The sequence below is a fragment of the Falco rusticolus genome, chromosome 1, assembly GCF_015220075.1.
Source record: "Falco rusticolus isolate bFalRus1 chromosome 1, bFalRus1.pri, whole genome shotgun sequence".
NCBI lineage: Eukaryota > Metazoa > Chordata > Aves > Falconiformes > Falconidae > Falco > Falco rusticolus.
Window position 1 is genome coordinate 56,302,383 of NC_051187.1, and position 25,635 is coordinate 56,328,017.

General features: G+C 39.2%; 1 protein-coding gene across 2 annotated transcripts in view; it reads right to left on the reverse strand.

The window, feature by feature from the left end:
* The window catches only part of PPP3CA (protein phosphatase 3 catalytic subunit alpha), a 196,530-nt gene that overhangs the window by 17,175 nt on the left and 153,720 nt on the right, over nucleotides 1-25,635 (reverse strand). For both annotated transcript variants that reach the window (XM_037380121.1, XM_037380112.1), the window contains exons 7-10: nucleotides 17,936-18,013; nucleotides 15,948-16,042; nucleotides 6,197-6,322; nucleotides 3,779-3,853 (exon numbers count right to left, since the gene is read on the reverse strand). In XM_037380121.1, the coding sequence (XP_037236018.1) occupies nucleotides 3,779-3,853; nucleotides 6,197-6,322; nucleotides 15,948-16,042; nucleotides 17,936-18,013 (374 nt within the window). The remainder of the gene's footprint in view (nucleotides 1-3,778; nucleotides 3,854-6,196; nucleotides 6,323-15,947; nucleotides 16,043-17,935; nucleotides 18,014-25,635) is intronic.

Below are 25,635 nucleotides of genomic sequence, written 5' to 3' on the forward strand. Positions count from 1 at the left end.
CAGGTTTTGATCAGCAGGAGATGTTTTAACTTGGTAATTCTCTTTAGGCTTGGACTACAGCACTGTACTGGGGAAGCTGTATTCCAACCAGGGAATAAATGCTGCAGCTAGCACTGTGACAGTGGCTTCTCCACAAGAAGGATGCAAGCTACAATGCTGAAGGCAATACAAAACAATGCAGGTGATTTCGGAGTGCCTTTATGGGAAATCGTGATAGTGATGCATACAAAGCAAGCAGTGCATTTGTGTCAGCTTGTCTGTTATATTACTGCACCCTTTTAATTAGCAGCTTAGGGTTTTTTCAATTAAATGCGTGAGGCCAGAAATGTTGCTAATTAAAATAAAGCAGGACTCTGACTATATGCTGGCTAGGTAGAACTATCTGCAGCTCCTGTTGCTAAGCAATGTTTGATGCACAAACCATACAGCACGTGAGCTAACATTCACCCAAAACATTTTTTGCTGGATCAGATTATATTGCAACCACTGTAGCAAACAGGAAAGAGAAAGTACAGCAAGAGGAAACTATCAGAGACAAGAAAACCTGACTTATCAGATCCTCTCATTTTTAAAGCAAGTGAAATCAAAAGGCCAATATAGGCCAGCAGGGACATATGGGATAAAGGGCACTATGACTGCTGTGATTCTGGCTTTCTCCCACTAAGCATACACAGAAACCGTCTACAACAAATTGATCAGATCCCCATGGTGTCCTTCCTTAAGGAGAAAAAAAAAAAGTAAAAAAAAAGAATGGGAATACACGCTGTTGAGCATCCTGCTTATGGCTAGATGCAACATGCATGACTTGGAACCAAAAAAAAAAAAAGGGTTCACAAGAACACCATGCAGTGAAGTCAGGCAATACTGATGGTACTTTTGTTTTGAAGAGGAAAGTGAGAGGAGAAGACAGAGGGCAAGAAAGTGTAAGAGAAGATAACAAATGAATGATCAGTGCAAACCATAGCGATGGACCATTCTCAATACATGTGGGAACCCAGGTCAGGGCATGTTCAAACTGCAAGGAGAGAAAGGAAATCAGCAGCAAGCCCTGAAAACTACTGATGATATAAAAATAAGCAATGATTTTAAAGAATCATTCCATCAAACAAAATGCATCTGCTGTTGCAGATGTGGCATTTCCTTCTATGGGAAATACCGCCAAAGAAAAATGTCAGTGGGCAACCAGGACTCTACTGCTGCAGTCCCCCAAGGAGGCTTGACAGAAATTACTGAAGAATAGTAGAAATGTTGAATGACTACAAGGCTGTCAATATATAGGCCTTACAGAAACAGTTTTAAGTCGATAATCATTCCAATCTGTTTCATCAAGAACACAAGTGAAATACACCTTGTAATTTCTCCCCCAAAAGGCAAGGCTCTAAGGAAAAACAAAACAAAAAAAAAAAAAGGAAAAAAAGAAAAAGAAAAGAGAGAGAAGGAACTCAACTATCTCTGAGAGAAAGAGGATTTTCCTTTGTCATACAGATAATAAATCAGAGCCCACCAGGAAATGGTTACAGATACCAGCCTCTACTTGAATTTAAATCAATCCTCAAGTTTAATTTTATGCCCAAATCCTTCAGTCTCTTCCATGTGTATGATCCCCATGAGCCCACTGCTTCAAGTGGGCTGAGGTACAAGTGTGCACCCACAGCAAGCTGCAGCTCCAGCACCACAGATCCCATTTTACAGCTTTTCAGGGGATTATCCAGGAAAGCAGACACGAACATATGCCAGCTCTGGTTTTAGTTACACATGCTAAAGAAGACAACACTTCTAATATTTTTCTTTAACATAATGTTTTACACAGAGAAATCATTCATACAGGAAAAACTGAAAGCAGATTTAGACAACAGTATTAGCATTACAGTATCAAGAATGGTTTAATTATTCCTCATCTAGAAACTTTAATGCTGTTATATATTGTTATGCAGTGCGCACACATGCAAGCCCAGAGGATTTCAGCCTGTCTCTCTGCTTAGGCACCTGCAATGCTGCAAAATCCATGTCTGGAGGAGTGCCACTAGTCAAAGTCCTCGGGAGATGGGGAGGGGGTTCACCCTCCTCCTAGAAAAGCCGCAGTAGATGCAGAGACCTCCTGCAGGCAGGAAGGCTGCTGTCCCCAAAGACCCCTAATAATGCCTTGGCATTTCTGACTCTGATTTTGAAAACATTTCTGAACTGTAACTTAGGCATGGGAACACCAACACACTAAAATTTAAAAAAGTACTACAAGCACTGGCCTATTGATGCAAAATGGAAGTTTATAGTACAACTTTAAAACAAAGTATTAAGCCAATGCTAAATTAATTAAAAATCCTTCCCATAAAGCCTTTGCTTTGGCATTGCATCAGTGGGATTTCAGGCTGCGCTTAAGTGCTTTCTTGAGCCACGGATTTTAAGCACATGGGTTTGTTGCTACTGTATTTAATTTGACACAGTTTTTACTCATTGTATGCCTCTGTACTATTTCACATGCTGCTTTAATTGCACAGTAGCTACTTATTTAAATTTCATGAGAAAAAAATTGGGCACAATATTCAAACAGGTGTTTTCTTCTCTCCACTGATTACCGGTTTCAGTAAATTCAGTCTTTGTCCCAAGTCCTGCAAGATAATTGTTCACATCCACACTCAGTGGTGGATGCAGAACAGGGAATTCCACCTGGCTTTTCAGAGTAAAATCAAAGCACTATCATCCATACCCTTCTTCTCCATTGCAAAGGAAACATTTGTCAAAACCCATGATCTATCTCCTTTTCCAAAGACTAAAAATAAAGACTTTGAGAGAGAAGTTTAATTATTAATTAAAACTTCCAAATAAGACAAATATTTAATGCAGTTCTTTGCTTTCCTTGTTCACCCATTCTACCTATAAACATCTTGATTGTATTTGGTAGTGCTAGATTTTTCAAGGTTCTTTTAGAATTTTTTAAAATTTCTGTTTTTTTTTTTTTTTTTTTTTTTGTAAACACTCAAAGCATTCATAGCAAGAACATCAGGAATATGTAGAGTTGTTTTCAGTTTTGCTCAGTACTCAGTAGGGACATTCTGGAAAGCTGTACTTTACTCTTGCACAGCGTAACAGAAAATAATGGCTAATAAAATGAATTGACTTTCAAGATTCCCCAAATTGCAAGGTATAAAGTATTATTTACAGTCAAACCAATGGTACAAGGCAACTTATCATATAAACTCCAACCCAAACGACCAACAGAAGCAACCACTCCTCTCTCGGCAGAAATGTCAGGTGGGAACATTCTCTGGCTGTGTTTGCACATTTATTTTTGTTGATTCTGTTGCTTCTTAAAGCCTTTCAGATACACAAGTGCATTCAGAGGGGAGACTAATGAAATATTTCAAGTGCAAGTCTTTTAAAGTTCCAGTACCGATGTTTTGGAAGGGCCTCTGCAGGATGCTTATTTCATTGTCAGAATATAATTTTATTGATATAATTCAACTTTCTATGGGAATTCCTGGGATCTTATGCATGAAATCAACATCTGCCCCTTTGTGACAACACAACTCTGATTTCAAGGAGGGAAATACAGTTTTTTAAACTAAATGAGTGAGACCAAGGAAAGGGTTAGAACAGGGCAGAAGATCCGTTATCTCCTTCCAAAGCATGCAGTAAGCAAATCCACTGGAGTCTACCACAACAGTTGCTTTTACCAGCACAGAACTTAAACAGGACTCAGAAAATCATCCCAGGATTAGTAAATAAACTTTTAAAGTAGTTTTAAGGCAAACACTCTCAATTAAGGGCAGAAGGCTCTTACCATCAAACCCATCTTCCTCTGTCCCCAATTCATCATCTGAGCAGATGTTCAGCACGTTTACCAGCATCTCTGTCACTAAAATGGAAAACAAATGCAAAACGTTGATGTTAAGCTTCCTTGGTCTGTCAGAGAGCAAACTCTAGCTGTAGTAGTGTTAATGAAAATTCAGTACAGAAATGGCATCCACATTTTAAACAATATGACCTTGTTTTATGCATGTATTAATGTAAGTTTGAAGTGTCTTGTGTACTTTCAGTTCAACACAACATTCACCCTTGTAAGATATTCACAAAGGGGTAATGTCCCTTGAAATCCAGGACAAATAGACTAGGTGGTCATTGTAGGCCCCTTCCAGCCAGAACTGTTCTATATTCAATAGAAACATCATTATCAGTGAATTCAGAATACATTCAGCTTGCTTACTTTGCAACCTGGGCACAGAAGGGTCAGCCTGAGGCTATCCCTAACCTGGTCTCAGCTCTTTCTGGAAAGGCAACAGTGAGACACTAACCAGAGAGTACACAGAGTAAGAACAGCCAAAAAAAAAACCCAACACAAAAACCCCAGCAAAAATCACAACCAAGGAAATGTAATTTAGAGATCAAAAAAGCCAAAGTTATGAGGTAAAATGTGAAATCATTAGCAGACTGAGAAAAACTCCACTACATCTACATGTAGTAAGCATTATTAAAAGGGTTACCAGGCATGCCTAGTCTTGCACTAGCTACACAGGTTGAAACTTTAATTTTTTTAATGAAGTTGTTATTGAAATCGTCTTCTGTGACAACTATGACGGCTTGGAACATTAGAAGGGTGGGAAAAAGCTATATTTTTCCTACATTAGTGAAGGATTTAATATTTTCCTTTGACAGGATTAGTGGAAAGATTTTCCACATTAACAACAACCAGTGAAACTAACAACTTCCTACCTTAGTTGGCCTTTGAGGGAAAAAATCTAAAAAAAAAAAAGGAAATAAATAAAAAGCTGTGTAGAACATCAACTCTTACATCCATGAGTTTTGTTTTACAGGGAAAGGGAAAACATTGGTTTCACTTGTCGGGGCTTTAAAACTTCCAAGCAATTGGTAAGAGTGACCACTGGGAAGGCCTTGAAGGAGGAAACCAAAAAGAAAAAGAAAAAAGAAGGAGGAGCATCCAGGGTCTCAGAACCTCAACAGATCTGACCATGCATACCTGAGGAGGCCACTGGTGGGAAGCCTCTGAAAAAATGACCTCACAGAACATCTCACAGAACTCTGAGTATGGAGAACAGGCCCATCTTGAAAATGGCCTGGCTGAGTTTATGGCCAAAGAAAATGAAAGCATTTTATCTGTCAAACAAGAGCCTGCAACACGTGTCAGTGTGGATTATGTAATGTCTCTGTTAGTAGCAACAGCTGTCTATTCTCTGTTAATCCCTATTTCATTGTCTATTTGCTTTGTTCACAGAGACCTCGGGCGTCTCACCAGCGGCTTTCCTCATACAAAAGAGTAGCTGCAAACAAAGCCAGTCATGACTGCAGGTAAGAGCCACAGCTGGCTATATTTCCAATTGCCTATTAAGAGAGAACTGTTATTCCAAGAAACTTTTAAGAGTTTATTATAGTTTTCTGGCAGTAATTGTTGTTGCAGCAATATACTATAATGGATGGATCAAAGCAAACTTCATCTCAGGCCCTAAATAAAATGACTTGGGGTTTAAGCAGTTTGCATTATGTATTCATTTAATATGTTAGACCAAGGTGTTTTCATGTCTTTTGTATTTCAGAGCAGGAAGTTGTCTTCCGGCAACATCAACAGTATCGTGTTTCAATAAAACATCATTTATGTTCTTTAGAGTCTTCTCGCCAGTAATGAGGCGCCACACACCCTGGGCAGAGAAGGAGCTGAGGAGCAGGTTTTCCTTCTTCCTGCCGTCTCTCTACTGTCTCCAGGAACAGTTAACCAGATTGGGTCTTAGCGTCATCAGATCTGTGTTTGCTGGTGAAAAGGCAACCTACCATCATCTTATCAGAAAGGTCAGGTGGGTAAGGATGTAACCATAATGCTGTGAAGCCTGTTGTGATGTCCTTTGAGCCACAAACAATATCCAAGGGAAGGCCCAAAAGCTTATAAAGGAACAACTAGTAAGAATTTTATTCAGTGCATGCATCTCTAGTCCGCAATACCATAAAATCTGCTTCTACAGCAGAAACATAATGGCACAGCCTGGAAAGAGTGGAAATTATAAAAACAAATGAGAAGTGTGATTAACCATTGGTAATCACTTGCCCCTCTGAGGCTTGTTTCTTCAAATTTGTCCTCAAAAGCAAGTCATCTGTCTTCAAATTATTCTTGCCATTTCAAATAAACGAGGCCACATGCACAATGACTAAGAAATGATTTTGCTGTTTCTATGAGCAGAGCCAATTTACATACCTTTCTCACCCACAAACGGCAAGGACCAGGTAAACACATCCATGAAGTTTGGAAGCCAGTATGGATGAGGAGAGCAGTTGAACTGTCTGATATTCATAACATTGTTCTCGTATTTCAATACTGCAGCTAGAAGACAGAAAGGAAAGAAAAGAAGAGAGACGTCAGCCACGTACATGTCACCAGCTACCAGATCAGCAACGCTCAGAGTGTGCACAGCCTGCAGAGCCGCTTGCCAGCTTTCAGTCACTTGACCCAGCAGCAACACTTCACTGCTAGTTAGAACAGGATATAGCCTCAAAGAAGTTGTAAGCCATTTCCAGTCTGAAAGCGGTGCCACCAGCTTCCCCGGCCCTAAGATGGGTTGGCAAGTGAATTAATAACTGTGAGTAATCACGAATGTAGGCTCTGGGATCTGTCACCGGTGGGGAACAAGGCAGAGAATCCACAACCAGCCACTTCACACAGTTGTCTGAGCTCCTCATAACCATACTTTGGAGATAAGAGAGAGAAGCACTTATCACTCAGAGCCTGAATGCTGCTCTTCCAACAAACATTTTCAACATATTTCATTCATAGTGCTGGACAACAGATGATACTTTCTTCTCACATTATTCAAACTCTAGGCACACAAGACTGTGCTCCCTATAGTATGAGTGAATAATATGATTTGCCTTGCACCACCATGTAAAATTTGTATCATTCTTGTCAACACACACACATTCACAGAAAGACTAGATTTGCTAATGGGCAGAAACACAGATATTCATGCCATAGCCACTCTGTAAAGCACTACACGAAGTTCTGCGTTAACTTGCACTAATGGACTTCAGGTTTGTTGTAAACCAAAGTTTTACAAAGCCTATCAGCAAGAAACAGCTATTTATTTCTAGAAGAGACTATAGCTGTTCCCAGGCCCAATGCAGTTAGAAGTCAGACAAAAGAGGGAAAGGCTGAATGTGGCTTGGGCATAACTGAGAGGGCATAGTGTGCAGGTGGGAGAGGAAGGGTCAATATCAATTTGGTTAAGGAGGAGCAAAGTAAACATACTGAAAATGTGGCAGATGAAATAAAATGAACGCTTACTATAAGCCTAGATAACTGTCTTTATCAAAATTTATTTTCCAAAGCATAAAGTTTGCCCAACACTATGCTAACACTGTTCCACACCAAATCTAGACTTTCATGCACTTTAAAAAAAATTCTACAGGAATTAGTGGTTATTAGGTGCTGTAGATTACCCAAACCACAGGCCATTCATTGGGACTGCCTGGAAGAACACAGAATGGAAGCGGGCTCAGCAGCTGTTTGTATAACAGGTCTATTTGTTGGCTTTAGAAGAATGCATTGAGGGAGAGCTTTCAATAATAAGGTCTTTTCAATAAAAATCATGCAGTGCTGGATTTCTATTGCTCACTTTATGGACCAACTGCCTCAGCTTGGGAAACAGTAAAACTAAGTCTCATCCCTTCCTTCTTCTTTTCTGTCTTCTTGCAAAGACACATGTAATGTCAAACCTTAATAACACAATTACTCAACCTGGTAACAGTATCCCTAACTTAATTAGGGTATGTTTTAATTTACATAATCTGTTTCCTGAAATTCAGTAATTTCTAAATTGCACAGGCACAGAATACATGTGCTCTTGGATGTGAACAGAGCCATTTATGAAACAGAAGAGCAAGTATTTCTTTGCTCATGGAGAAAAAGGTAATTTTGAGATGACTGCCTAAACCCAAAGGGACTCATAACTATCCTGAACACAAAGACATAAAAGTTTGTAAACAATACAATTACAGGAGTCTGCAGGCAGGTTCTTTAATCAGCAGCGTGGAACTAAAAGAGTCAACGCAAGCCGAGGCTTCCATCCACTGTCAAAGGTGCTGGCACTTTACAGTTTTATTACCAGAAACATAAGGGTGGGGTTTCACTTTTTAAAAGACAGCCCCGTGAACTTTACATGAAGTTTGCTGGTCATCTCACTACTACCATTTACATATAGCTCTGAATGCAATTGCTGCTCAGATGCTTACTCTCCTGTAGACAGCGCTGACTTCACTATGTCCGGCTGGTCACCACCTGAGCTTGTAGCAGTTCTAGTTCTGTGCTGTAGATGAGCTGTCATCAAATACTTTTTTACGCTAGGGACAATGTACTTAACATACCAGAAGACATGTAGGTAACTTTACAGAAATCATCTTCAATTTGCCTTTTTAAAGTAGGAATTAAGCCATCCTGATGAGATCACAGTAACCTGTGACCTTCAGATGGTCCTCCTCTGCTTCAGTGAAAGAAAAATGAATCAAGGAAGCAACACCCACAATAATGCCTTCATAAACGATGAAACAGCATGAATCAAAAGTATGTCAGAAATACACCACACCAGAGACACATAGAGAAGGAGGTATATCACATTTTGTTTTCCTCTTTCCTCCGGCCTTCCCATCTGTGGCTCCCCAGGGAGGAACATAGTTCCAAGGGCTAGTTATCACTTAACAGCAATGAAGTTGCATGACTGCAATATGGCACAGCACCATAGGAAATGCACTGTATCACAGCGTTGGCTGAAGGAGGTGAACAGTTTCTTCTGATTATTCATCTCCGTCCACTGACTGAAGTGTGTATCAATCAGAGACTTTTTTTGATGCACTAAACTGTTGCACAAAACCAACAAAAATTTATCAGGTTGCTACATGTCTTCCATTTTGTGGCTCATGAGAGTCCAAAGTGACCTGGGAGTTTCTGAAGCCTACTCACTGATAGACACAGAAAAGAGCTCACTAACATTTATGTGAACCTTTGCCAGGCAGACACCCTCCATTTAAATAAACCACATTTGACTTGCCCATCCTAGTCTGACAGTTGGCAGCCATTCTGCTGCTCAGTAAAACAAAAATGGCTTAATACTCCTATTAGCAAAAATGAGAAAACCAGTGTTGATGCTCTTAATATTTCCATCGCTTTTTGGCTGAAATTATATAAGGCAGATTGTAATTCATTCTTCTATTACAGTGACACAACTGCATAATAAAAATAAATAGCTTGTGGCTTTACAGCAAAAATGAGTCAAAACCACAGAAAAAGGACCACTTAATGGTTGTGAAGATTCATTTAGATAGACTAAAACTTCAAATTCATCATCTTAGTGAGCTAAGGTAGTTCCCCTTCCCACTTTTGCTTCAATTTATCTAAGCCTATTTCTGAATTCTGTGAAAGCCAAATAAATCATTTTTACAAGGAACTTTTAAAACTGGCCTCCAAAAAAGCTTGAACCATAAGCAGAACAGTTGGAAAACATAAAATTAAATATAAATGGCTTTAGTTGGGTTTGTTTTGTTGTTTTTTTTTTTTAAAAGGAAATTTATTTTGAGATTACTGTAAAAAATATCTTCACACCTTATTAATTTATATATCTGACTTTCTTACAAAAGCAAGTTCTAATAAAAGTGTTTTAAAAACTATTCTCTGTAAATGACCTGTACAGCTCCTCTACAAATGACTTCAAAAGCCACTTGAAAAAAAATAACACTATACAATAAAGCAGGGTAATAACAGAGAAAGATGTCTTCTGAAATAACCCTACACTTAAAAGAATAAAATAAAATAGGGTAGTTACCAGTATCACAGGTACTTTTCTGAGTTTTTCATTTAAAAATCTTTCATTTAACAAGCACAAGGTACCCCAAATATTTTTATTAGGCAATTAACAAAGATGATATTTGACATTAAACAAAGCGGCTCTTGTTATGAATGTGTAGTTCTGACTACTGCTTAATAGTCAAAAGAAAACACCTAGATCAAGAAGATGCTTCTTGGGTAACAGCAGGAGTTTCCCCAAGCTTTTCTGGCCCCTTGCTTTCTTTCAGTCACAGCTCTTTTATTCCTCTCTGCCGGCTCAGAAAAGGTTTGGGGGTTTCACCTCTGCTTCATTTCTTAGTCTACATTAACCTGATGCCCAAGTAGCTGTAGGAGACCCCAGGTGCCCTGAAAGAGCAGGAATCTTTTGAATGTTATATGACTACAGGCCACGTGGTTGCTGATGGAGACAGAAGAAAGCACGATGGGTTCCTTTGGTTATAAAACCTATAACCGAGGAAAACCCGACTCTCCAACATTTGCTTACTATTACAGGCTGCAACCCCTATACTTTTCTTTCCAGATGTATACTCAGACAGATGCTAGCAGACCAAGCTACCAGTCACAGTTTTATCATGCATAATCACCAACCAGAGCAAGAATCTTATTTTATTATTCTTAACAGCCACACACATTTTAACCTCATTTTGGTTCTCACTGTTGTAAATGAGTTTTAGAAGCTAATGCTTTGTAAAGTGAAGATGTGCAGATATCCCAAATGACATTACAGCTCTTTCCAATGCTAGTAAACTGAGATATCAGATGCTGAAATCACATCAGAGTGAAATGAAACACTAAGGCAGCTGGCAAAGGGCATTCATGCTGTTTAGCTTTAAGCATAACAGGCACCTAAGGCTGGAAATACAGGTGGTGAAAAATGTGCAGGTAAGAAACCTCCTTCAGCTAGAAATGGAGACAGCTCTTCTAACCTTCTCAGGGCCAAATACAAGCAACTAGTACCATCTGAGACCCCCTGAGGTATCCATCTCCTTGGTCTCCCTCGGTTAAATATGAGCCCAGATGCCCTTGTCTCCTGTGTCATACCTGTCAGATCCAACTAGGTGTCTCAGACACCTCTGGCATCTCAAACAGCACTTTAAAAGCCATGTTGGGAGGTTGATTAAGGCCTTCAGCAACACAAACAACATTAAACTGTGTGACCAATAGTTCAGAATTACTGAAAGATATTACATATCATGCTTCAGCATCTCCTGAATCATTTTTCAGTAATGTTTTCAGAGGTAAAAAATAATAAGCATTGTAGAAATACTAGCCCAGAATGAACTTAGATGTTTTTAGATAAACAACCTCAAAATAATTTTAGCAAACAAGTAATTTTCTTGTATTTTTCACAAAACTTATCCCTCATTTAGAAAATAAATGCAGTGAAAGATTTCTCAAATTCTTCATACCTTAGAAAGAATTTCAGTTTCTGATTTTAATGCCAAATTAACTTCTGCATTAACTGCGCAACTGAGAACAGTGCCTTCTTCTCCAGCAGTGTTGCTAAGTAACCACAGCATTTTCTGCCTGAGACAGGTCAAGGATAAGGGTTCATAAAATGCTTAAGGAGTTTAAACATTATCAAATGAAAAAAATATTTTCTATTCAAGGTAATGATGTAAATGATGTACAGAAGCAGGGCTAATTGCAGTTGGGAAAATCTTCCCTTACAGAATCCTTAGGATTTTTATTTTACATGTGTAATTGCGTCTTCCAAAGAAACAGCACAGTAATGTTCAAGATTTTATCAATAGACAGCGAAAATCACTTCTGGCAAACTTCTCTGCATCAGCAATGAGATGGCCTAGATACTCTGACAGCTCCTCTTTAAGAGCTTTTGTTTCCATGACAAGGCCTCATCACAACAGCAGAGATAAAGCATTAAAGAAAACTGATAGGGCAAACAGAAGGTTATGATGCTTTTCTCTCTCCCAAAGTGCTATTATTTCTCAAAGATCATCCTTGTCTCCAGGTATGTTACTCTGCCTTTTTCCAATATGAAAATAATTTTCCTGTTAGATCCATTTGGACCAGGTACATGTCTTAATGTGTACCTATGGTATACCACACGCTGATTCTTCATACACACTTCGTTGATATACGTTAACAAGCATACTGATGTACAGCTGGTTTTGATTTTTCTAGTATCCCAGACTCCCCTGCATACTTTCTATGTTTCTTTCCTTTGTCATCTGCTTTTCCTTTCAGCAACACTATGTATATGTTGCAGCATGTTGGAAGAAACATCTTGTCATTTATTTCGATAGCTTCGGATTCTCTGGTGGTTCTCTCATCACTACAAAACCTAATCATTTCAAAGTGTTCAAAAGTTGTCTGTAGACAGCTAGTTAAAATTGTTCACTCAGCCAAAAAGCATGCACTTTCTGAAGCGACAGCCAGACACTAAAATATGAAGTATTGCAATGATTTACAAATAAATTGCCTGCCTCTGCAGAACTCTGGTAAAATCTTTCACTTTTTTTTTTTGTTGTTGTTTTTTTTGGTTGGGGCACAAAAAGCATTACAGCAAGTCCTAATTAAGGCATTAAGAAGTATTAAATGTGGGAATGAAAATTTAGACAAAGCACAAAGCCAGCAGATCATACAATGCAGTAATTTTTGATATAAATTTTTGACATATCTGTTGATATAAACAACTTCTCCTTAAATCCAGGGGTAAAGCTGTATTTACACAACTTTCTCAGGGTTTCTTATAAGTACAGCCTTCCTCCAAGACCCTGAAGTCACAGGTAACTACTGCAATCCAATTAACATTTATCTTCTTGCATAAGGATTTTTGATCCTCTCCAGAAGGAGTAGTCTTAGAAAATCATCAATGCACCAGTACTTCTTATAATAAGTTTTAATAATAGTCTTAAAGTATCCTTTTTATTTATGCCTTTTAGTAGTCCAAATGAGAGCAGAAATGTTTGAGAAAGCTACGGAGGCACTGAAGCTCAGAATTTGCCAAAAACATATGTATAAATTCCTCCTCCCCTTTGCCAATGCTCTCCATAATAAGGATTACTGAAGGCATTAACAATAATGCAGAAGGATAGTCTTGAAAGAAGAGGGACACTAGGCTCCCCACATCTAGGTAGTTTCTGTGTCTCTGAAAGCATCTCTCTCTTGTCTCCATTAACCACACAGGGAGCCCCTGACAGGAGCCTCCTAATTGAAAAACCTAACTTTGGCACCCGAAATTACGCATGTGTGTGGGCTGGGGTTGCGACAGGACCAGCAGCCACGTGATGGACAAATTACACACGCAGCCTTCACAAGGGAATGGCCAGTAACCAAAGGGATACACAAAACTCCCTTCAGTGCCAGAATTCAGTGGAGCAAAGCCAAAAGAGATTCCCATAGTGGGTTGGTACTGTGAGACAGCCCATACAGAGGGTACACAGCAGCACTATTGACAGCAGATATGCTGAATGTACTATTGTTTAGATAGTTTACCTTCAGCTACTCCTGCTGAGCCTCCTTTTACTCTGGGAATGTTGCCCCCCTACTGCTCTTTGAGGCCGTATCTGATCCCAGTGGCTGCTCTCCAGCGGGGATTGAATAAGCCCTTAGATAAAGTTGGCAAGGAAGCTCACTCCCCTTCTGAAGTACTTTCAAGAAATACAAGAAAATACATCTGCTTTAACAAGTACAAGAACTATCAACCTGGGGTAGAAAACTAGCATTCCAAGCCCTTTGCAGCTTTTTAAAAAATGTGTTTATCTTGAGCAACACTGCATTTAAAAATGACCCATTCATGTCAGCGGGAGCTGGAGCCTCTCAGGAATTTATTTAGGGTGACTTTACTAGCTAAGTGACAATCAGAAGCATACTAAGAATGCATACTAGAAAGGAAGGGACTTACTATCCTTTTCCAAGGACTGACAGTAACCAAAACCTCGAATGATCTGCAAAAATCAATCAGGTTCTGCACCAGTGCACAATGAGTCAGCTGGCGCAATTGCCCTGTAATACCCCTGAATGGAAAAGCTTTCCTTCACCTCCTGAAATCAGTCAGTCAGAAGCTTTGTGTTCTTAGTTAATTCTTCTTCTGCAAATCAAGGAAGCCAACAAGCAGCCCTGTTTTGGACTGACTCAGGATGATGGTGTTTTTCTTTCTTGAAGAGGGAAGCAAGCATTCCAATGCTATCCATATGAAGATGCATGAGCAATACAGCATGAAAAACTACACGATGGTCTTTAAATGCCAAGAGCCAGTGCAAGCAGTCACAAGAAATAATGCATCAAAACTTCTAATGAGAGAAAAGGAGGCAGTTAAACTCAGCAGAAATTCATTACAAAGCTGCTAAAGGTCAGCCTGCAAATTTACAAGTCACACATTAAAAGAGTAGCACACCACTGCTGATCTCAAACCACTGCTGATCTGCCTGAACTCGCTCAGAGCAGATATTGCCAGCTACGCACCCAAACTTCAGCTGTGACCACAGATAACCAGCACCTCTCAGCAGCTCGCCTACAGCCTTTCACGAGAAAAGGCTTTCCACTAGTTTTAAGACCTGCCTGACACAGTGCATCACCCTGGAACAAGGAAAATGACCTCCTCTTCTAAAATGGAAATAAACAGAGGCACTTCTCTTCGCCACCCAAACTCCGTGCTTTCAAATTAAAGATTTTGAATATTGTAAGTCATTGCTTTACATTTAACATTTACCTTCATGACAAAAATCTCACACTGTTCACCCATTGCCTTCATGTGCACAGAACTGCTGCCTCCATGCATTAAGAAACAAAAGGTGAACACCTTCTGTCACCTTACTTGTACAAACCTGTCATCAGCCTGCCTTCTGCCCAAAGCAGCCAACCCAGAGACTAAACACACTTTTCCACCAACAGCAATGATGCTGCCAAGAAAATTAACACATTCCTTGTTTCATCCGGCACTTTTTGGGCTGCTAGCAGAGTCCATATATTATTTACTTTTACGAAAGTGGCTACTGACAGCTTTGTTTGCATGTTTTTGCAGAATGCTTTTATTAATTTCTGCACAAGTTAATAGACATATTAAGAACACTGACGTGTATGAACCCCATTTCCTAATACTGAAGTGTTTCCTTCCCTTGCATACAGTTCATGGTATAACAGCTTTTAGATTATAAGTTTTAGAATATAAAATTATGTCAGAAAAAGTTTTCCTTAGCAAGTAAAAAAAAAAAATTTAAAAATTGCTTACTTACTTTGCAGGCAAGCACCCAAATTACAAATGTCTCTTCTCAAGAAAGATTGATCTCTTTGCAATGGAGCTACTTTCAAGAATATATAGAAAAAAAAAAATGTCTGTTTTGCTCACAGAGGAACACAAATAACTTTAGCTTTACTGGGAATAGGAAAAAGTAAACATTACTGCTCATTCCAAGATATAGGAGGACAGGTTTATTAGAATGCTTTATTTTTAGAAACATGATTTTTTCCCCCCCTTCTTTTACAGAAGATTTCAGAGAATACAAAAAACTAATAAACTCAGAGAAGCTGCAAATACTCATATTCAGTGGAGTTATAGATTGACAAGTGACTGCTTTTTTGTGCAGTAATTATTTTTTTTTTGGCTAATGATATTTCTTTTCCTACATAATAGTTTTCCAGTGATAACCCCCCCCAAAACATAAAGGAACTCAGACCATATCTATTCCATGCTTTATCCACTGATGATCTGTCAAAGTGTGTTAGCTGGCTAGAGGGTTTGCATATACAAACTACATTAATGTTTTTGGAAAGGAGCAAAGATGCAAGTAATTAATTGTAAGGAACACTTGGCTTTGAACATCTCACCCACAGCATTTCTTAATATACTTCTATTAGTTAATAGAGCTGTTTTCAGTTTTGCTTCCTGTGTAACATTTACTTAATAACTTGCAGTCAAGATACAGAAATATCCTAAGGCATATTAGAATCTACAGTTATGTTCAGAGACATACATCTGCCTGTAATAAATTTAATTAATTTGTATTGTTTAACAAATGGAATAGGCAAGAGCTAATAAATAAAGAAAATGGGCATGAACTGATAGAGAAAGGAGTGAAAAGGAAAACCAGTGTAATATGAGTTAAGACAAGTACAGTCCACTACATATACCAAACAGGAATTAAATTCTTACCTTTGTTATTGTATACATCTAGATAGTTTGGTGCTGAAAAAATTGTGATTAGTGAAGGGAAGCCTGTTGTCTGGCTTTTCCTGTACATACGATACCTAAAAGGAAAGAGACAACACTAATTATTGCTCAGTGTTGCATGTATATTTGTCACTGACCAACCATAGTGCAAAAACCCCTAGTACATTACTGCGCTGGCTGATAACAAATGCCAAGACAGAAAACCATGCATGTCTGCTTTTAAAAGCCATAGAAAAAAATATTTTCTGCAGGTGTATTCATTACATTCATTTGGGATGGCTGGGGATGCAACACCATGCTTGAAAGCTGTGTCTCCGCCTGAAACTTGGTGAGCTAGAGGTGGTTTTTGTTACGAATTCACTCAGTGCCTGTCCCTGAAGCCAGGTGGCCTCTGTGCATGCACCCCAGGACTTTCCCGGACTTTCCCGGACTTTCCCTCTGTGGGACTGCAGGTGAAGGCAAGCACCAGCACGTGCCTTGGAGATGCACAGAAGTGCCTTCAGAAGTGCACGTCCTCCATGCCCCTCCAGCTGCCTGCACTCTGCGCATGCAAGCGATGGCAAGGCCAGGGGAGATGGAAAGTATGAGAAAGGGAGGGGAAACAGGGGATCCAATATTTTCGGTGCTGTGTCTAATCTCATCCAGTCTATTAGCCAGTGTATGAACGCTTTCAAGTTTTCATTACCTAACCTTGCTGCCTTATGAAAAATAAAAGCCTTATTGGACCAACATATAATCAATCGAGCATCAAAGCTGCAAGCAATTGGAAGCAAACCAACCAAACAGTGCTTTTGTCTTACTAAGACACAAATACTGCTCTTTAGTCTTCAACTACAACAAACTGAAGAAAGTGACAAATATCCACAATAGTTGCACTGAAACTATTGTGTAGTTTCACTGCAATCCCTTCCACAAAATTTTTTCACCCTTTATTGGAAAGCAATACAATAAAAATGAAATTTCATTACCCATGAGTATTTCATGCCAGCTATTTTTGTCAGAGTAATAGCTTGCTTTTAATTGCATTGAAGTTTTTAAGTATGTGACAATTCAAACATTCAGAATAGCTTTTTATACGCATAGTGAATATCGACCTCATTCCTACAATCTTGCTACTTTATCTTTTATCACTATTCAGGTTGGGTAAAATTTCTACCTCCAAATAAACACATTAATAATTTATGCAAGATATGCAAAGCTATTTATTCAGATACTAATCCTTCATTAACATCTCAGAAGTATGGTACAGTTCAATGAATAGATAGGGTTTGGTTGGGTTTTTTTTGTTTGTTTTTTTTGGGTTTTTTTTTTGTTTGTTTTTTTTTTTTTAAAGCGGCATAAGAAGTTGTAGCTTTACACTAACAATAGTTTCATGAGAGAACCATCAACACTTGATGCTTGACCTGGGCTGTTTTTGCACAAGTGTCTTAATAAACTCGTTAAATTGATTAATGATAGTCCTGCATTAAATCATTTTTAGATATCACGCTCCACAAGTTTATTTTCTTGATAAACTGTATAACCACCAGGCCCAGAAGTCTCAGGTAGGTATGAAAGACTTGAATGGATGACAGTTATGGCCTTTGTGAGCCAAATCACTTCCAAGGCATCACGGCAATCAGTGTGTCAGAAGTCTCAGGAACATTTGCAAAACTTCTTTTTTCTGAGCTGAATTTGTTCTCCTTCCCAAGTCTGCCACTCAAGTAACTTTTGGTCATTTTATGCCACTTAAGATCACTAAGGCTAAGTAAGTGGGATATATGAGGGTTCATTAAGTCCTGTAACTCAGTAATAATAATGTAAAAGACATTCTAATGCCAGTGTACGTTTGTTCAGCATTCATAGAAAGTGAGAGCGGTTGCAACTTTAAGTTTTCCAGTTCATTCTCGCTCAGTTCTTTCTTTCCTTGCTCTGTTTGACAATGGTAAGCCATTATACATTATTAGTGCCCCCTCTCCACACACACTTACCCGGCATCCTGGGCTTCATGAGCTCGGAGTATAGATAACAAGTTATTGTGCTGTAGGAATTCACATACAGCAGGGTAACTGTTAGAAGAAAATAATAGCACCTGTTATGGCATTATCAGAAGCACCACATTCAGCTCCAGCTTTCAAAAATGTTTCATCCAACATGCATCATTCATGAAATCAGCCCCTGCTCTGCCAGCAGATTTCAGTAGAGACAACACTAGCAGCAGCACCTTCTTTAATCCCACCCCATAACTGTGTGGAGAGGAACTCTGGAATGTTGCAATTCATTGCGTAACAACAACCACCTTGTTTCTTGTCAGAAAGAAAGTAATTTCATTATACCTTAAGATTCAATGTACTCAAAAAAAAAGTGATACAATGGTTGCTTGCAACAGAAAAACGTCCTCAGCCACTAACTACAGTACCCACAGGCTGTTCATCGGCACCAGACAATGAAGTGGTGTGCCGAAAGAGAGGGAGAAATACAGAAAGGAGAAAGGCAAATCAGTCTCCAAACTGGAGACTTCTGATCTTCTGAACTTCATCTCCTCGATAAACAAGAATTATTTTTCCCCTTGGCAATTTTACATGTAAATTCTGTGACTTCTGAAATCCCCCAAATGTGCCGATTGAATTCCAAGACAAGTTCTATTGTATGAATGAAAAAAAAATATCATCAAGTAAAAATGGTGATAGAGGTATCTCTATCATATTTTTCATTGCACATGGACAGTGTTGTTTGAGGAGAACAGAGGAGCCCTTTCTTACAACCTCAGCACTGTGAAAACCACCCTTACTGTTTAAGACACTGAACACTTACGGAAATCACATACACGAAAAACAAAACATAGCACAACCTGAATGCAGCTTTGACAGCACAAGTGTGAAATATTAAGTTTTCAGAAAAAAACTACTTAAAATTATACCTAACTGTTACAGAACTTAAAATGACTCCACATTTCGTTGCTTTTGAAAATAAGTTTTTTCTGTAACAACTGTTTTCTTCTTGCTTTTAAACCGCTGATGAGACTCCATGCCTGCACTGAAGGATAAAAAGCACGATGGCCATCTATCATTTCAAGACAGGAAGCAAAACCTCTCTTCTCCTGTCATTAATAATTTAATACAGAACCCCAGAAAGCCAGATTCCTGGCTTCTCCTGTCAAAATCCAACTGTAGCAAGAACAAAACTGAACAAAGAACCTGCATGGAAGAGGGTAACGGTGAAGCGGCACTGGAATAAAGAAAGACTTCACAAATTTGACAAAAGGTTACCAGGAGCCTAAAAAAACACAACAAAACAATGCTAAAGGGTGGGAAAGACTTTTTATTCAGATGACACCTAGAGCTCTTCCCTTTCCCCCCTCCTTGGGCCAGCCCTATATGTTTTGTTTTGCCTTATCCAGATTTATTTCCCAGCCTTGAAACCAAGCGATCGTTCAGCTGATTGTTTTATATTTCATGACCTTTCAGCAGGGTGGGAAGTGGGCACCCCTGCGAGGTGGCAGGTGACCTCACCCACACCCCTGCAGCCCAGTGACCCTATGTCTGAAAGGCACTTCTGAACTGAACATTGCTCACTGGCAAGTACGCAGCATGGTATTGGCACCGTTCTGGCTAGCAGCTTAAAGGAGTCGCATTTTAAAACACTGATCTCGGGAGTAACCAAGTGTTACCGCCTCCTGTCACTATCTGAATTTACTTCCAGTCCCAGAGGCTGCCTGCACATCAGCAGCAAGACAAGCTGGCCAGGCACAGGAGTCTGAGCTGGTACTTTCCTGCACCCCCCTGTCCGACTGGAGCTTGACCAGCTCCAAGCACCCTAGCTCCAAAGCCAATGTGGTGGAGCTGCAGGCTGGCACATGTGGAGAGTTGGGCTGTTTTCTGAGCGCAGCCTGCCCCAGAGCAACATCTAACCTGAGACCAGGACCAAAACACAGCTTTTCCTGGATTTGAGGCCCAGGATGTGACACACAGACATTATAATTCCCTCTCTTCTCATTGCTGGGCAAATTGGAGAGCAACAATCAAAGTCATTGCTCAAAAAACCCCATCAAAACTGGTGGCAAAAGGTGTAAACCTCATATAGCAGCTCTGAAACATCATCTGACAGTCGTAGAAAAAGCGAGATAGACCCTACATTAACACCCATTCCCCATATTTATTTTCCACTATCGATTCAACTCTCCCATTGTTCAAATAACAGAACAGTTGGAAAGGTTTAGAGAAGGAAATACAAGGTGTTGGGGCAGACATTAAGGCATCTCCATGATCGCTCCTGTGCTGGTTCTGCAGCACAATGGGCTCACAGCGTGCCTGTAAATAACACAAATTTGCAGAGTCTCTGAATCTCCAAGTGTAACTCACATACAGGTATGTTACAGGATCGTACATACCATCAAAGACCCTGGCAAGAGCAGACCGTTCTGCAGTACCTTAGGGGCAAGATGCAGTCATACAGTTATATTACGCAAAATACTTAAGTAAAAGCTGTTGCTAAAAATACTGAGCAAGTTAAAAAAAAAGTATCTCTCAGCTAAACATTACACAAGAGACCTGCTGTCCCAGCCATGATTTCATGGACCACCTTCAGAGTCCACTTGCAATTGCTTAAGAGACCCATGAATTTCAACTTCATGCATTAAACAGATGAAAACTCAAAAAAAAAAATAATGCAAAATCTAATGCATCATCTTCCTTCAGTTTATCCAAGAGAAATGCTACGGCTTGCTTCCAGTCTTCCTGGATATTTTGCAAAGCTGAAATGTCATTTGCAGCTAGAGGCTACAAATCCAGTAGAATGGTATATTGCTGGTTTTGGACTTGACCAATCTAGCATATATTCTCAGCTGCAGGTTTGGTATTTGGAATTGTCTAAAAAGATTGCCATTATAAAATAATTTCAATACCCAAATTACGTGGGGTATCATTTTGGCAACTGCAGTGATCTCACATACACTGACAGGCTGCCATTCAAACCACTGGCAAATGAGAACTAATTTGCATACATTTATTTTCATAATTAATTGTGACTAAATGTAGACTTATGGTACATGTTGTTTAGAAATTTTTACATTAACTTCTGAAAACTGGGGTCTATAGTGAAAAATCTGATAGACAGTTGATTATGTTCATTACCCATGCAGCTGCCCAAAACGTCTAGCCTACTACCTTTTCCCCCCCTAGTATTCTTTTCATCCAGTGTTAAGTACTGCTTTTAAAGTAGATATAATGAAGTGGTAAAAAAATGCTCCTGAATAGACACGATAGGCTCTTCTTTCCATTTCAAAAGTACAAAAGTGGTGTGGGTTTTTTTTATTTCTTAATTATCTTACTCTTCATAAATCGTGGAAAATAGACTTCTACTAGCAGAATTTGGCTGATTCTACAGGTTCCACACCTAGAAAGGCAGAGGTGCTACATAGTGCTCCATGCAAATACACACACACACACAAAAATTAAAATAAAAATCTGGCTGCCATCTTCTCTTCTAAGTGAATAGCATGGTATCTGCAATGAGCAAGCACTCATATACCCAGAGCACTACAACCTATGAGCAGTCTATCTGGATATTTTATTTTTAAAAAAGAAGCAGATCAACTCTCAGGCATTTTTCTTTAGCTATTTGTTAACGCTGGAGCTGGGGAGAAGCAAAGTTTCATCGTATGCAGTTATTATATATGTTATACCAGTGTGACAATAAATAAGGGGCTTTAATTTCCAGCACTTTCTTAACATCAGTGTGCTCCTGCCCAAATGTAATTTCACATTAAACAATATTCCCTCGACACAAAAATACATGCCTTCCAGGTAAACAGCAGGAAGTCCTGCAAAATGCCAACAAAATAGATATTATGGCAAAAGTTATCAGAAACTAGCTCCAACAGAAAATACTTCTGCTTGGAAATTTTTTTCTAGTCTTTCTAATGAAAATTATCATTTTGTCATCAAATTCCCTACTAGTTTTTCTGATTGCTACCCTTCCAGAAACACTCTCCTCCTTGCCCTCCTTTGCAGAACCCAGACTGTAACTCAGATGAGCCAGAAATAAAGCAGTTGGCCAACAGGGAAAACAAACAAACAGAACCCCCCCACGCAACAGGCTTTTCCAGAACGACCCAGCCTTCTGCCTGTGCTTCATGTGTCATGTTGAATCATGGAAGAGCAGTGACTCACAGAGAAAACAAAATACCCCCCCTCCCCCCGTAAAAGCCAGAGATGTTACTCCCCGTGGAGTATGTGACTGATATTCCCTACTTCAGCACCCTTTTTTCATTAAAATGCCTCATGCATAGTGTACTAGTTCTGAGGTCTCTTTTGCATGATCACTGATTACTTCTACACAGTTTTGGGAGAGGAGCAATACTTTGCTAATGTGAACCAAAATGGCAGACGTTTTCAGATTGCTCCTCAACCAATAACAGGAAAAAACTGGATGGATTTAATTATATATATTTTTTAATATTCTTCATCAAACCATTAAACCAGAGGTGTAAATGCTTTTTTAAAAAGAAGAAAATCAAATTTAACCCAACAGCTTCTCTAAGATTACATGCACATATAAAAACAGGCTTTCAGCAAAGCCCACAAGCCTCACACTTCAGTCTCCAAAAGGCAAATGCTTTTGGTGCTCTGTCCCAGGCAGCTCCGAGCACATATCTTTCCACGTGCTTTTTCTTGCCCTTAGCTGTGCTGTCTGCAAAGCTGCACTGAGAAGCAGAGCAGAGCAGAGAACTGCATTGGGATTAGAACAAACATGTTATCTTTTTTGCAGAGTCATTCTTTAGGCTTGGATATATTCCCAGGTCTGATGGAGCACATGAGCAATTCTACCAATACAGCTATGCAGATAATGTGAGGGCAGCAAAAAGCTTCTGGCCTGGAAGAAGGAAGAGTGGAAGAGTAGTTTAAAATGCTGCTACTGCAAAAAAAACCCCAGAACATTCACACAACGCTGCCTTCACCCTGAGGTGAAACATGGTACAATCTTCCAAAGCTTTTAGCAGATATTTCTCTAGTCCTTGCATACTCACAAACTTAACAAAAGTAAACCGCTGAAATGATGTGCTGGCAGTATTATTCTGCCCCAGAACATCTGTAAAGCCGAACCATTTCACTGCTATCCAAGGCTGGCAAATGAACTTCTTGACAAGTCTGCAAAACTAGTCACTCTTTGCCACTGCTAACCATTCTGCCTTTGCTTTTGAAAAATGTAACAACATAGTCAACAGCCAAACAGCTTTATAAAACTCAACATTCCTTAAGAACTGATAGTAGACTCACTATGAAAACCCAAGGCTGGACCACCACGCCAGCAGAAAACTTCTGAATATCTGCTCTGCTTCTGAGGCCATCCATTGACTTTGGCCAGGCTCATGCCACTCTCATGCTCTTGTTAACAGTCAGTAATTAACCAAGCCTTATACACATAAAGGATCCCAGAAAGTCAGTGTTAAGCTTGCACATGTGCTTACTCCTGATAGGAAGCCCTTGATATACTTTACATATGATAAAACACTGCTAATTAACTCAGTGGTGCAACCAAACTCCTGATGTTCTTTACCAGAGCTTTGACAATAGGGAAATGAAACAAGCTGGGTGTGGATCCAATCACAATTTTTCACAGTTAGAACCATGCATGCTCATAGTAACTTTGTCCAAATGTGATGAAAGAATATTTTAATTCTTCATCCATCCAGTAAATCTTATGGGAATGATGACATTCCCTGTCCTAGTGTGGCTTATAAAGAAAAGACTTTTCCCCACACCTTAACAATTGCTTAAACCCAATTGCTTAACTTAATCCTTAAGTTAATATTATTTTCAGAGAGAGAAGTCCAGCTGACTTCTTCAAGCTTTCTGATCACTGGAAAAAAACTATTCTCAAGACTGTAAGTAGCAGGATATCTTGCTAAGTCAGATAAGTTTCTTATAGAAATGCCTGGGAGTTACTTTGCCACTCGTCCTCGAAATAAATGCAAAGAGTCATTGGCAAGATCAGTACAGCCAGCTATGTGCAACTAAGTATTCAATAAATAAATTCAAGGCAATAGTAGATAGTCTGACAAACAAAGAGGAAAACTTCTTTACCAGCTGGATCAGCTGGAAAATCGGCAGGGGAAGAGAGGGAGGAACACCACTCAGGGACAAATTAATTCCCTCTCTTGTTCATAAGATTCCCTGAATAGGACATTATTTTGGGTACGGATGAAAGAAAAGCTTCACTTCATTAAAAAACAACTCACAACTAGCACCCAGCTATTTCTACTTTTTCATAAAATTGCACCAACATGACCATGACTATGAAGGATGTACAACCTTAAATTTCAGGAAGAGGAAAGGAAATCTCATCACTATCACTCCTTGCTCACTTTAAAGTCCAGAGAACATTAATAGATTTCCAAGATTTACTTAAATTTCAGAGTTACTTTTCACTGTGGCATTATACTATTGCTGTTTTCAAGGATCCATAAATTTCGACAATCCACATGGCAAAATGCTGCTGCATGCAAGAGGCTTGCATTAAGCAGTGACTCCTAGCACCCTTGAAAATTAAGCTGACTGTTCTTTACATCTCTAAATGACAGGTTAGGCCTGTGGTTTCAAGATCTGACATTTTACAGCGCTAGCCATAACAGTTTCAAGAAGTCTTACACAAAAGGAAACTTCTTGAAGAAAAATCAAGTCAGTTTGAAATTCAATAGGCTATACGTGAGCAACCACCTAAGGTAATGCACTGAGATGCTGGTCAGACTACTGTAAGCTACAATCTTTCTACTTTCCCATTTGTATTTACCTTATACAAATGGCTCAACATTTCATAAATGAGTTTTGGCTGAATGGAGATGAATTCATGTATTTCTGAGCTGGGAAGTCCTGTTAATATGTTGTATGTACACAGTTAGAAAGCCACAAAACCGTCATTTTCCTCATAGCATTTTGTTGTAGGAAGTTTAAATCACAGAAAAGACATTTGAAACGTGCCTTTATAATGAACATGTCTGTTAACTGTAATAAATGACTTTCATTTTATTTCTTGCAATTAAGCAATCAGAATCATCTAGAAATTTTCCTGCCTCACATGTGTGTCTGAAATCTTCCTGACCTTCCTTTAAAATGCCCACTGCTACCTTTTAACTTCCCTTTCTGGAAATGACTGAAGAAACAAAACAAATTTTATTCACTGAAGAATAAACACAGTCCATCCACCCAACAGACATTCTTGAGGGAGGACTGCATAATTCAGTCCTTCCTTTACAAACGTAGCTGGCTACAAACTTAGGGAAATTCACTCCTTTTCTCAGGAAGTAATCAGAAAAGGCAAGCAAAATTAGATGTTGCATACCAATGGATACCTTTTATTTTTTTTTTTCCCCCAGGGATTATCATTAGGTGAGCAATTAACGACCTTCCAGAGAAACGAGGCACTTCTATTAAGAAGACACGAACACTTGCCTTTATATAATCCCAGATAGTGTGACTCCAAGCGTCGTCTGCTCGCATCATTAAGCAGTTACATGTCCCTCACGCATGACCTGACAAGTAGGTATCGTCCAAATACCTCCTTTTTTCCTGAAACACGCACTTTTCTCATTATGAGTCAGGACACAGACTAGATCTGGTATATTTTCAGGATAAAACTGATACATATTTTAAGGAAATTTTATGGTAATTTTAAGAAACAGAACTCTGGGGGG